Genomic DNA, 14,553 nt, shown 5'->3' with positions numbered 1-14,553 from the left:
AATCTAATCGAGGGGTTCGGGTGGTTTATATATAGAATAACAGATCCCCGGGAGTGAGTTACAGACTGGAATCTAATCGAGGGGTTCGGGTGGTTTATAAATAGAATAACAGATACCCGGGAGTGAGTCACAGGCTGGAATCTGATGGAGGGGTTCGGGTGGTTTATATGTAGTATAACAGATACCCGGGAGCGAGATACAGACTGGAATCTAATCGAGGGGTTCAGGTGGTTTATATATAGAATAACAGATACCCGGGAGTGAGTTACAGACTGGAATCTAATCGAGGGGTTCAGGTGGTTTATATATGGAATAACAGATCCCCGGGAGTGAGTTACAGACTGGAATCTAATCGAGGGGTTCGGGTGGTTTATAAATAGAATAACAGATACCCGGGAGTGAGTCACAGGCTGGAATCTGATGGAGGGGTTCGGGTGGTTTATATGTAGTATAACAGATACCCGGGAGCGAGATACAGACTGGAATCTAATCGAGGAGTACGGGTGGTTTATATATAGAATAACAGATACCCAGGAGTGAGTGACAGGCAGGAGCCTGATCGATGGGTTTGGGAGGTTTATAGATAGAATAACAGATACCCGGGAGTGAGTTACAGACTGGAATCTAATCGAGGGGTTCGGGTGGTTTATATATATATATATAACTGATACCCGGGAGTGAGTCACAGGCTGGAATCTAATCGAGGGGTTCGGGTGGTTTATATATAGAATGACAGATACCCGGGAGTGAGTCACAGGCTGGAATCTAATCGAGGGGTTCGGGTGGTTTATATATAGAATAACAGATACCCGGGAGTGAGTCACAGGCTGGAATCTAATCGAGGGGTTCGGGTGGTTTATATATAGAATAACAGATACCCAGGAGTGAGTTACAGACTGGAATCTAATCGAGGGGTTCGGGTGGTTTATATATAGAATAACAGGTATCTGGGAATGAGTTACAGACTGGAATCTAATCGAGGAGTACGGGTGGTTTATATATAGAATAACAGATACCCAGGAGTGAGTGACAGGCAGGAGCCTGATCGATGGGTTTGGGAGGTTTATAGATAGAATAACAGATACCCGGGAGTGAGTTACAGACTGGAATCTAATCGAGGGGTTCGGGTGGTTTATATATATATATATAACTGATACCCGGGAGTGAGTCACAGGCTGGAATCTAATCGAGGGGTTCGGGTGGTTTATATATAGAATAACAGATACCCGGGAGTGAGTCACAGGCTGGAATCTAATCGAGGGGTTCGGGTGGTTTATTTTTAGAATAACAGATACCCGGGAGTGAGTCACAGGCTGGAATCTAATCGAGGGGTTCGGGTGGTTTATATATAGAATAACTGATACCGGGGAGTGAGTCACAGACTGGAATCTGATCGAGGATTTCGGGGGGTTTAAATATAGAATAACAGATACCTGGGAGTAGGTTACAGGCAGGAACCTGATCGAGGGGTTTGGGAGGTTTGTAGATAGAATAACAGATACCTGGGGGTGAGTTACAGACTGGAATCTGATCGAGGGGTTCGGGTGGTTTATCTAAACAATAACAGATACCCGGGAGTGAGCTGCAGACTGGCATCTAATCGAGGGGTTCGGGTGGTTTATATATAGAATAACAGATACCTGGGAGTGAGTTACAGACTGGAATCTAATCGAGGGGTTCGGGGGTGTTTGATATGTAGAATAACAGATACCCGGGAGTGAGTTACAGACTGGAATCTAATCGAGGAGTTCAGGTGGTTTATATATGGAATAACAGATACCTGGGAGTGAGTTACAGACTGGAATCTAATCGAGGGGTTCGGGTGGTTTTAATATGGAATAACAGATACCTGGGAGTGAGTTACAGACTGGAATCTAATCGAGGGATTCGTGTGGTTTTAATATGGAATAACAGATACCTGGGAGTGAGTTACAGACTGGAATCTAATCGAGGGGTTCGGGTGGTTTTCCAAAGAATAACAGATACCCGGGAGTGAGTTACAGACTGGAATCTAATCGAGGGGTTCGGGGTGTTTGATCTGTAGAATAACAGATACCCGGGAGTGAGTTACAGACTGGAATCTAATCGAGGGGTTCAGGGAGTTTATATATAGAATAACAGATACCTGGGAGTGAGTTACAGACTGGAATCTAATCGAGGGGTTCGGGTGGTTTATATATAGAATAACAGATACCCGGGTGTGAGTTACAGACTGGAATCTAATCGAGGGGTTCGGATGTTTTATTTATAGAATAACAGATATCCGGGAGTGAGTTACAGACTGGAATCTAATCGAGGGTTTTGGGTGGTTTATATATAGAATAACAGATACCCGGGAGTGAGTTGCAGACTGGAATCTAATCGAGGGGTTCGGGTCTTTTATATATAGAATAACAGATACCCGGGAGTGAGTTACAGACTGGAATCTAATCGAGGGGTTCGGGTGGTTTAAAGATAGAATAAGAGATACCCGCGAGTGAGTTACAGACTGGAATCTAATCGAGGGGTTCGGGTGGTTTATATATAGAATAACAGATACCCGGGAGTGAGTTACAGACTGGAATCTAATCGAGGGGTGCAGGGTGGTTTATATATAGAATAACAGATACCTGGGAGTGAGTTACAGACTGGAATCTAATCGAGGGGTGCAGGGTGGTTTATATATAGAATAACAGATACCCAGGAGTGAGTTACAGATTGGAATCTAATCGAGGGGTTCGGGTGGTTTATATATAGAATAACAGATACCCGGGAGTGAGTTACAGACTGGAATCTAATCGAGGGGTTCGGGTGGTTTATATATACAATAACAGATACCCGGTCGTGAGTTACAGACTGGAATCTAATCGAGGGGTTCGGGTGGTTTATATATAGAATAACAGATCCCCGGGAGTGAGTTACAGACTGGAATCTAATCGAGTGGTTCAGGTGGTTTCTCTATAGAATAACAGATACCCGGGAGTGAGTTACAGACTGGAATCTAATCGAGGGGTTCGGGTGGTTTATATATAGAATAACAGATACCCGGGAGTGAGTTACAGACTGGAATCTAATCGAGTGGTTCGGGTGGTTTAGATATAGAATAACAGATACCCGGGAGTGAGTTGCAGACTGGAATCTAATCGAGGTGTTCGGGGATGTTTATATATAGAATAACAGATACTCGGGAGGGAGTTGCAGACTGGAATCTAATCGAGGGGTTCGGGGTGGTTTACATATAGAATAACAGATACCCGGTAGTGAGTTGCAGACTGGAATCTAATCGAGGGGTTCGGGTGTTTTATATATAGAATAACAGATACCCGGGAGTGAGTTACAGACTGGAATCTAATCGAGGGGTTCGGGTGGTTTAAAGATAGAATAACAGATACCCGGGAGTGAGTTACAGACTGGAATCTAATCGAGGGGTGCAGGGTGGTTTATATATAAAACAACAGATACCTGGGAGTGAGTTACAGACTGGAATCTAATCGAGGAGTTCGGATGTTTTATATATAGAATAACAGATCCCCGGGAGTGAGTTACAGACTGGAATCTAATCGAGGGGTTTGGGTGGTTTATATATAGAATAACAGATACCCGGGAGTGAGTTGCAGACTGGAATCTAATCGAGGGGTTCGGGTGGTTTAAAGATAGAATAACAGATACCCGGGAGTGAGTTACAGACTGGAATCTAATCGAGGGGTTCGGGTGGTTTATATATAGAATAACAGATACCCGGGAGTGAGTTACAGACTGGAATCTAATCGAGGGGTGCAGGGTGGTTTATATATAGAATAACAGATACCTGGGAGTGAGTTACAGACTGGAATCTAATCGAGGGGTGCAGGGTGGTTTATATATAGAATAACAGATACCCGGGAGTGAGTTACAGATTGGAATCTAATCGAGGGGTTCGGGTGGTTTATATATAGAATAACAGATACCCGGGAGTGAGTTACAGACTGGAATCTAATCGAGGGGTTCGGGTGGTTTATATATACAATAACAGATACCCGGTCGTGAGTTACAGACTGGAATCTAATCGAGGGGTTCGGGTGGTTTATATATAGAATAACAGATCCCCGGGAGTGAGTTACAGACTGGAATCTAATCGAGTGGTTCAGGTGGTTTATATATAGAATAACAGATACCCGGGAGTGAGTTACAGACTGGAATCTAATCGAGGGGTTCGGGTGGTTTATATATAGAATAACAGATACCCGGGAGTGAGTTACAGACTGGAATCTAATCGAGGGGTTCGGGTGGTTTAGATATAGAATAACAGATACCCGGGAGTGAGTTGCAGACTGGAATCTAATCGAAGTGTTCGGGGATGTTTATATAGAGAATAACAGATACTCGGGAGGGAGTTGCAGACTGGAATCTAATCGAGGTGTTCGGGGATGTTTATATAGAGAATAACAGATACTCGGGAGGGAGTTGCAGACTGGAATCTAATCGAGGTGTTCGGGGATGTTTATATAGAGAATAACAGATACTCGGGAGGGAGTTGCAGACTGGAATCTAATCGAGGGGTTCGGGGTGGTTTACATATAGAATAACAGATACCCGGTAGTGAGTTACAGACTGGAATCTAATCGAGGGGTTCGGGGTGGTTTATATATAGAATAACAGATACCTGGGAGTGAGTTGCAGACCGGAATCTAATCGAGGGGTTCGGGGTAGAGGCCTTCTTTCGTTCGGGAAAATGAACCTGACCCGAACCCGACCGAAGCCCGACCCGGCCCGAGCCCGTCAGTACTCTGCCCTACCCGACCCTCCGTTTACTTACCTTCAGACTGGGAAGCTCCACCGAGCTGCTGCTCATACAGTCACTATGATGTCATCGCACGCACTGCGCAGACTCAATTTCGTCCCGGACTCCCAGCTCAAGTAATTAAAAAATGTTTTAATACTTACCAGCAGAGCACTTCCCATGTCTGTCCGACCCGATCCAAATAGACAAGTCCTGTGCCCGAAAGCTGGCCCCGGAAGATGGGCCCGACCCGACCCGGACCTGACACATGTCATCGGGTCCCGTGGGGTTCGGGTCGGATCGCAGGCCTCTAGTTCGGGGGGTTTGCATAGGGAGTAATGGATAGGCGGGAGTGAGTTACCGACTGGAATCTATTCCAGTGGTTTGGCGGTTTATATATAAATAAATTATACAATTTTAAGAGTGGTGCAGGAACAGAGACCTGAGGTTGTAAGTGCAAACATTTTAGAAAGGGGCAGGAGAATTTGAGAAAGCTGTTTAAAAGCATATGGGATCCTTGGCTTTATTAATAGAGCAAGACTGTCCAAAAACAAGGAGATCACTCTTGTGTATTCTTCGGTTCTGAAATCATGATAATCACTATTAGGCCAGCTGGAGTATTCAACTTTGGAATCCACATTTTACAAAGGTTGCCAAGGCCTTGAAGAGGGTGCAGAGGAGATTTACTAGAAAGGTACCAGGAATGAGGAACAATAGTTAATGTGGAGAGTCTGGAGAAACTGGGATTGGTTTCCTTAGTGCCGAGAAGGTTAAGAGGAAATTTGATAGAAGTGTTCCTAATTTTAATAGAATAAATAAGGTGAAACTCGTTCCACTGGTAACCTGAGAAGACAGATTCAAGGAGATAGGCAGTAGAACCAGAGCTGAGATAACATTTTTATTTCACACAGTGAGTTGTTGTGTTCTGGAATGCACTGCCTAAAAGGTGGTGCCTCTGCCCGTCTCTCGGCCCCTCTCTCTCCCCAGTCTCTGTCCCTCTCTCTCCCCAGCCTCTGCCCGTCTCTCTCCCCAGCCTCTGCCCGTCTCTCTCCCCAGCCTCTGCCCGTCTCTCTCCCCAGCCTCTGCCCGTCTCTCTCCCCAGCCTCTGCCCGTCTCTCTCCCCAGCCTCTGCCCGTCTCTCTCCCCAGCCTCTGCCCGTCTCTCTCCCCAGCCTCTGCCCGTCTCTCTCCCCAGCCTCTGCCCGTCTCTCTCCCCAGCCTCTGCCCGTCTCTCTCCCCAGCCTCTGCCCGTCTCTCTCCCCAGCCTCTGCCCGTCTCTCTCCCCAGCCTCTGCCCGTCTCTCCCCAGCCTCTGTCCCCCTCTCTCCCCAGTCTCTGTCCCCCTCTCTCCCCCCAGTCTCTGTCCCCCTCTCTCCCCAGTCTCTGGCCCCCTCTCTCCCCAGTCTCTGGCCCCCTCTCTCCCCAGTCTCTGGCCCCCTCTCTCCCCAGTCTCTGGCCCCCTCTCTCCCCAGTCTCTGTCCCCCTCTCTCCCCAGTCTCTGTCCCCCTCTCTCCCCAGTCTCTGTCCCTCTCTCTCCCCAGTCTCTGTCCCTCTCTCTCCCCAGTCTCTGCCCCTCTCTCTCTCTCCCCAGTCTCTGCCCCTCTCTCTCTCTCTCCCCAGTCTCTGCCCCTCTCTCTCTCTCCCCAGTCTCTGCCCCTCTCTCTCTCTCCCCAGTCTCTGCCCCTCTCTCTCTCTCCCCAGTCTCTGCCCCTCTCTCTCTCTCCCCAGTCTCTGCCCCTCTCTCTCTCTCCCCAGTCTCTGCCCCTCTCTCTCTCTCCCCAGTCTCTGCCCCTCTCTCTCTCTCCCCAGTCTCTGCCCCTCTCTCTCTCTCCCAGTCTCTGCCCCTCTCTCTCTCTCCACTGTCTCTGCCCCTCTCTCTCTCCACTGTCTCTGCCCCTCTCTCTCTCTCCACTGTCTCTGCCCCTCTCTCTCTCCCCAGCCTCTGCCCCTCTCTCTCTCTCCACTGTCTCTGCCCCTCTCTCTCTCTCTCCACTGTCTCTGCCCCTCTCCCTCTCTCCCCTCTCCCTCTCCCCTCTCTGACCCCCTCTCGCTCTCCCCTGTCTCTGACCCCCTCTCCCCTGTCTCTGCCCTCCCTCTCAGTCATGCAGAGTCATTTACAGCACAGAAGGTGTCCATTCGGCTGATAGAGCCGATGCCGCCACGTTGAAAAGAATGTTAACTCACTGATATTTTCGTGGGAAAATGCACCACCACCAGGTGTAACAAGAGAGACAGACTAGGAATTAAATTCCTAATTAAAATCACAGGTTGGTATCTGTTTAGATAATCTGAGCTTGGGCAGAAGAGCAGACATTGTAAATGTTTGGAGGAAGCAGGGTGCCTGTCTAAAGCGCAGTGAAGGACAGGAGCAGGAGCAGCTGTGATGCCCTCACATAATCAATCAAGCCAGTAGTGTAGATGGAAACAAAAATTAATAAAGGGTTACTAACAGATTAAGTGAATGGACAAAACTGTGGAAAATGGATTTCAATGTTAGCAAGTATGAAGTCATCCAACTTGGATCTTAAAAAGGAGAGATCAGAGTACTGTATAAATGGTGAAAAGCTAGAGTGAACGTCTGAAGTAACTTAGGGGTCCATGTACATAGATCATTAAAATGTCATGGACAGGTACAAAAATAATCAAGGCAGCTAACGGAATACTGACCTTTATATCGAGAGGACAAGAATACAAAGGATTAGAAGTCATGCTTCAGATATACACAACCTTGGTGAGATCACACCTGGAGCACTATGAGCAGTTCTGGGCACCACACCTTCAGAAGGATAGATTGGCCTTAGAGGGAGTGCTGTGTAGATTTACTAGAATGATACCTGAACTCCCAATGGTATGAAAAGATATTATACAAACTAGGCTTGTATACCCTGGAATTTAGAAGATTAAGGGGTGATTTGATCCAAATTTTCAAGATATTAAGGAGAGCTGATATGGGATGTGGACGTCGCTTGCAAGGCCAGCATTTGTTGCCCATCCCTAATTTCCCTTGAGAAGGTGATGCTGAACTGCTTTCTTGAACCCCTGTCTCTGCCCCTGTCTCTCTCTCCCTGTATCTGCCCCTCTTTCTCTTTAAGGAAGGATGTGAAGGTTTTAGAGAGGGTGCAGAAAAGATTTATGAGCATGGTTCTAGTTTGAGGGACTGCAGTTGAGGAGAGATTGGAGAAACGGGGGTTGTTCTCCTTAGAGAAGGTTGAGAGGAGATTTGATAGGTGTGTTCAAAATCACGAGGGGTTTAGACAGTATAGAGAGAAACTGTTCCCATTGGCAGAATGGTCAAGAACTATAGGACATTGATATAAGGCGATTGGCAAAAAAACCAATGGCAACATGAGGAACATCTTTTTTTATGCAGTGATTGGTACAATCTGGAATGTACTGCCTGAGAGGGTGGTGGAGGCAGATTCAATTGTGGCTTTCAAAAGGGAATGGCTAAGCCTTTGGAGAGAAAATTTGCAGGGCTATGGGGAAAGGGTGGGAGAGTGCGACTACCTGAAATGCTCTTGCAGAGAGCCGGTATGGACATGACGGGCTGAATGGCCTCTTGTGCTGTAACCATTCTATAATTCTCTCTCCCTGTCTCTGACCCCCCCCCTCCCCCATCATTGTTGTGGGACAAAGCCACAGAGACCAGGAGCTCACAAGCTGGCACCTCGCTCTGCCATGCAGCTCCTGAGGAACAGGTCGTATAAGTTCTGGATGACTGCTAACCACTGGCTCATTGTCTCTAACCCACCCAATGGACCGACTACCTCTCCGTTCTCCAGGACTGATATCTGTGTGCTTCACCTTGGTGTGGTAGAGCTGTTCACAGGGGCCTGTATGGGAGTTAGACTGCTTGCTGCAAGCTCCTTACCTGACATGGCTTAGCAACTCCTGTCTCCTTTAGTTGAACAGCTCTGCACTACTTTCACTGTGAACCAATAAAATTCACTTTTTTCTCTCTTAACTTTCAGGATCTGCCGAACCAACAGCTGCTCACCTGTCTGTATTGAGTACATCAGTGACTCCTTGCCACAAAGTCACTGTTCTGCCCTACTTCTTAACACACTACCTGCGTTTTAAATCAACACATACCCCGCTCTGTTCCCGCTCTGTTCCCGCTCTGTTCCCGCTCTGTTCCCGCTCCGTTCCCGCTCCGTTCCCGCTCCGTTCCCGCTCCGTTCCCGCTCCGTTCCCGCTCCGTCCCCGCTCCGTCCCCGCCCGCTCGCTCTCCCGACTCAAGCTCTGTCTGATCCCTGCTGAGTTTCGCCATCTAGAGCCAGTGTGCCGTGTGCCTCTGCAGTTTTGCTCCTGGATGTGAAACACAAGGCCAATCTCCCATACAATCCCCCGCAGCTGCTGAGACAAGTCGCCATGGATGACAACTTCAAAGATCGGACAGCCTTCATCCGAGGAGCCAAGGACATTGCCAAGGAGGTGAAACGGCAGGCAGCAAAAAAGGTGGGCAAGGGTACAGACCGGCTCCAGGATGAGTACAGCCGGCGCTCCTACACACGATTCCAGGAGGAGGACGATGACGATGATTACCAGCCGCAACGTAGCTACTCCCGTGGAAACGATGAAGAGGGAGGCTCAAGCGATGCCACTGAGGGGCATGATGAGGAAGACGAGATCTATGAGGGGGAATATCAGGGCATCCCCCATGCCAACAAGATGGCAGAGGACCACATGGCGAGCACACAGCCCATGGTGGAGGAGTTCAGGGATTATGAGGACATGGAAGGCGAGTTGGAGAAGGAGAAAGAGCAGCTAGCCCAGCAGTATGAGCTCATCCTGCAGGAGTGTGGTCATGGCCGCTTCCAGTGGACCCTGTACTTTGTCCTGGGCCTGGCTCTCATGGCAGACGGAGTCGAGGTCTTTGTGGTTGGATTCGTGCTCCCCAGTGCTGAGAAGGACATGTGTCTATCTGACTCCAACAAGGGCATGCTCGGTAAGTGCAAGGAACGTTCAAACCCAACTGCTATAGGCCACAAACTGTTATATAGTCACTGTGACCCATGTGTGGCCCCCCCAGGCCCCGCCCCGCTGCATGTGTGGCCCCCCCAGGCCCCGCCCCACTGCGTGTGTGGCCCCCCAGGCCCCGCCCCACTGCGTGTGTGGCCCCCCCAGGCCCCGCCCCGCTGCGTGTGTGGCCCCCCCAGGCCCCGCCCCGCTGCGTGTGTGGCCCCCCCAGGCCCCGCCCCGCTGCGTGTGTGGCCCCCCCAGGCCCCGCCCCGCTGCGTGTGTGGCCCCCCCAGGCCCCGCCCGCTGCATGTGTGGCCCCCCCAGGCCCCGCCCGCTGCGTGTGTGGCCCCCCCCAGGCCCCGCCCCGCTGCGTGTGTGGCCCCCCAGGCCCCGCCCCGCTGCGTGTGTGGCCCCCCCAGGCCCCGCCCCGCTGCGTGTGTGGCCCCCCCCAGGCCCCGCCCCGCTGCGTGTGTGGCCCCCCCCAGGCCCCGCCCCGCTGCGTGTGTGGCCCCCCAAGGCCCCGCCCCGCTGCGTGTGTGGCCCCCCCAGGCCCCGCCCCGCTGCGTGTGTGGCCCCCCCCAGGCCCCGCCCCGCTGCGTGTGTGGCCCTGGCCCCGCCCTCAGTCTGGGGTTCTCGCATCTTCCCCCATTGAAAGATTGTGTTTTTGCAAATGGGAATCAATCAGCTGTAATTATTCTTGACGTGGGGTAATTGCAGAGGGAAACAGCCACTGACTGCATCATTGACTGAGGCTGCTCAAGGTGTTTTCGATGCTGTTGGTGTCACAGTTTGCAATCCGCGGTCCTGGCTTCGGTATAAAATTAAAACCCAACCCAAGCCCTTCAATTTTTTTTTGCGCCTGACCCGACGTGAATCTCTTTTACCTGTTCTGGGCAGCACCTATTCCTGCAGCTGGAGTTGTGGGGAATCATGGGTAAGCCTGATCCCGTGACTTCCCAGAAGCAGTGTCCAGCCCGACCCAACCCGAGCCCGAATGCTGGACTCGGAATTTTAATCTGACCCGAACCCGACACGTAATCGGGTCTAGTTGGGTTCAGGTCGGGGAGCCAGGTTTTAAGTGATATTCATCTCATCGACAGATTGATGCACTCTTCAGAGAGCTACAATATTAAACAGAGGACACACTAAGTCAGAGCAACCCGATGCCATCCACACATCCTTTAGCCTCCCACAGTAACTAAGAAAGGGACACCCAGACTGAGGGGTTTTAGTCTCCACATCATTTAGAGAGTGCAACAGTATAATTTATCCCTTTCACTCCATTCCGTGACCGGTTACAAATCCCTTTCACTCCATTCCGTGACCGGTTACAAATCCCTTTCACTCCATTCCGTGACCGGTTACAAATCCCTTTCACTCCATTCCGTGACCGGTTACAAATCCCTTTCACTCCATTCCGTGACCGGTTACAAATCCCTTTCACTCCATTCCGTGACCGGTTACAAATCCCTTTCCCTCAATTCCGTGACCGGTTACAAATCCCTTTCACTCCATTCCGTGACCGGTTACAAACCCCTTTCACTCCATTCCGTGACCGGTTACAAACCCCTTTCACTCCATTCCGTGACCGGTTACAAACCCCTTTCACTCCATTCCGTGACCGGTTACAAACCCCTTTCACTCCATTCCGTGACCGGTTACAAACCCCTTTCACTCCATTCCGTGACCGGTTACAAACCCCTTTCACTCCATTCCGTGACCGGTTACAAACCCCTTTCACTCCTCCCAAGCTCATTCTTTGGATGAGGTCAGGTTTATGGAGGGTAGAATGTGGGTGAAAGCTGGGTGGTGCTGGAATCTAAAGGCATGATTGAAGGTTTCAGCAGCAGGTGAGCTGAGGCGGGAGCAGAGAGGGATAATGTTACGGAGGTGTGAGTAGGCGGTCATGGTGATTGTGTGGATATGTGGTCGGAAACTCATCTCGGGGTCAAATATCACGCCAAGTTCAGCCTTAGAACATAACAGCATAAGAAATAGGAGCAGGAACAGGCCACTTGGCCCCTCGAGTCTGCTCCACCACTTACTAAGATCATGGCTGATCTGATTGTGACCTTAACTCCACTTCTCTGCCTGCCCCCCACAACCCTCAACTCCCTTGTAGATCAAAAATCTGTCTAACTCAGCCTTGAATATATTCAATGACCCAGCCTCCACTGCTCTCTGGGGAAGAGAATTCCACAGATTAACAACCCTCTGAGAGAAGAAATTTCTCCTCATCTCCATTTTAAATGGGAGACCTCTTATTCTGAAACTGTGTCCTCTAGTTTGAGATTCCCCATGAGAGGAAACATCCTCTCAGCATCTAAAATAAAAGCAAAATACTGCGGATGCTGGAAATATGAAATAAAACAAGGAAGTGCTGGAAATACTCAGCAGGTCAGGTAGCATCTGTAAAGAGAGAAACAGACTTAACATTTTTATTCTCTCAGCATCTACCTTGTCAAGCCACATCAGAATCTTGTATGTTTCAATAAGATCACCTCTCATTCTTCAAAATTCCAAAGCTCAACCTTTCCTCATAAAACGACCCCTTCATCCCAGGAATCAACCTAGTGAACTTTCTCTGAACTGCTTCCAATGCAAGTATATCCCTCCTTAAATAAGGAGACCAAAACAGTACGCAGTGCTCTAGCTGCGGTCTCACCAATGTCCTGTACAGTTGTAGCAAGACTTCCTTACTTTTATACTCTGTCCCCCTTGCAATAAATGCTAACATTCCATTTGTCTTCCGAATTACTTGCTGAACCTGCATGTTAACTTTTTGTAGTTCATGTACAAGGGACACCCAGATCCCTCTGTACTGCAGCATTCTACAGTGTCTGTCCATGTATCCGCCAAACATTTGCTCACTCAATCTATCCTATATCTCTCTTTTATGTCCTCCTCACCACTTGCTTTCCTACCTATTTATTTTATTTATTTAGAAATACAGCACTGAAACAGGCCCTTCAGCCCACCGAGTCTGTGCCAACCAACAACCACCCATTTATACTAATCCGACATTAACCCCATATTCCCTACCACATCCACACCATTCTCCTACCACCTACCAACACTAGGGGCAATTTACAATGGCCAATTTACCTATCAATCTGCAAGTCTTTGGCTGTGGGAGGAAACCGGAGCACCCGGCGAAACCCACCCGGTCACAGGGAGAACTTGCAAACTCCGCACAGGCAGTACCCAGAACTGAACCCGGGTCGCTGGAGCTGTGAGGCTGCGGTGCTAACCACTGCGCCATTGTGCCGCCCATCTTTGTATCATCTCAAATTTGGATACTGTACACTCAGTCCCTTCATCCAAGTCATTGATATAGATTGTAAATAGTTGATTCTGTGAGGTCCCAGCACTGATCCCTGTTGCACTCCACTAGTTAGAGTTTACCAACCTGAAAATGCCCCTCTACATGCTAATATATATTACCCCAACTCCATGAGCGCTCATCTTGTGAGGTAACCTTTTACGTGGCACCTTATCGAATGCCTTTTGGAAATCCAAATACATGACATCTACTGGTTCCCCTTTATGCACCCTCCTCACTACATCCTCAAAGAACTCTAATAAATTTGTAAAACACTATTTCCCTTTCATAAAACCATGTTGACTCTGCCTGATTGCATTATGATTTTCTAAATATACTGCTATTACTTCCTTAATAATGGATTCTAGCATTTTGTCAATGACAGATGTTAGACTAACTGGCCTACAGTTTTGTGTTTCTGTTGCCCCTTTTCTTGAATAGAGATGTTCCATTTGCGGTTTTCCAACTGGCTGGGACCTTTCCAGAATCTAGGGAATTTTTGAAGATCACAACCAATACATCTGCTATCTCTGCAGCGACTTCTTTTAAGGCCTTAGGATGCAGGCCATCAGGTCCAGGGGACTTGTCAGCCTTTAATCCCATTAGTTTTCCTAGTACTTTTTCTCCAGTGATAGTAATTGTTTCAAGTTCCTCCCTCCTGTTGGCCTCTTGATTTTCTGCTATTCTTAGGATGCTTTTTGTGTCTTCTATTGTTAAGACAGATACACAACACTTGTTCAAAGTCTCTGCTATTCCTTGTCTCCCATTATTAATTCTCCATTCTCATCCTCTAAGGGACCAACACTTACTTTAGCTACTCTCTTACTTTTTAAATATTTGTAGAAGCTTTTACTGTCTGTTTTTATATTTCTTGCTAGTTTACTCTCATACTCTAATTTCTCCCTTTTTAGAGTCATAGAGTCGTACAGCATAGAAACAGGCCCTTCGGCCCACCGTGTCCATGCCGACCATAATGCCTATCTATACTAATCCCACCTGCCTGCATTAATTCCATATCCCTCTATGCCTTGCTCATTCAAGTACCTGTCCAGATGCCTCTTAAACGTCGCTACTGTTCCTGCCTCCACCACCTCAGGCAGCTCATTCCAGATACCCACTATTCTTTGTGTGAAAAATTTACCCCTTTAAACCTCCTCCCTCTCACCTTAAATCTATGCCCTCTAGTTTTAGTCACCCCTACCATGGGAAACAGATTCTGGCTATCTACCCTATCTATGCCTCTCTAAATTTTATTTACCTCTATCATGTCCCCTCTCAGCATCCTTCGCTCCAGAGAAAACAGACCCAGCCTATTCAATCTCTCTTTATAACGCAAGCCCTCCAAACCAGGCAACATCCTTGTGAATCTTTTCTGCACCCACTCTAGCTTAATCATATCTTTCCTGTAGTGCGGCGACCAGAACTGCACACAGTACACAGTGCGGCCTAACCAACATTATGTACAATTGTAACATGACGTCCCAACTCTTGCACTGAATGCCTCGGCTGATGAAGGCAAGCATGCCATACGCC

At 48.7% G+C, this 14,553-nt stretch overlaps 1 protein-coding gene across 1 annotated transcript in view; it reads left to right on the top strand.

Annotated features, from left to right (window-relative positions):
* Nucleotides 1-9,107: 9,107 nt before the first annotated feature.
* The window catches only part of sv2a (synaptic vesicle glycoprotein 2A), a 30,949-nt gene continuing 25,503 nt past the window's right edge, over nucleotides 9,108-14,553 (top strand). Inside the window, exon 1 of the mRNA XM_068022819.1 lies at nucleotides 9,108-9,684. Within this exon, the coding sequence (XP_067878920.1) occupies nucleotides 9,108-9,684 (577 nt within the window). The remainder of the gene's footprint in view (nucleotides 9,685-14,553) is intronic.

Source organism: Heterodontus francisci, chromosome 46 (genome assembly GCF_036365525.1).
Source record: "Heterodontus francisci isolate sHetFra1 chromosome 46, sHetFra1.hap1, whole genome shotgun sequence".
Classification (NCBI taxonomy): domain Eukaryota; kingdom Metazoa; phylum Chordata; class Chondrichthyes; order Heterodontiformes; family Heterodontidae; genus Heterodontus; species Heterodontus francisci.
This window is presented reverse-complemented; position numbering and strand designations above follow the sequence as displayed.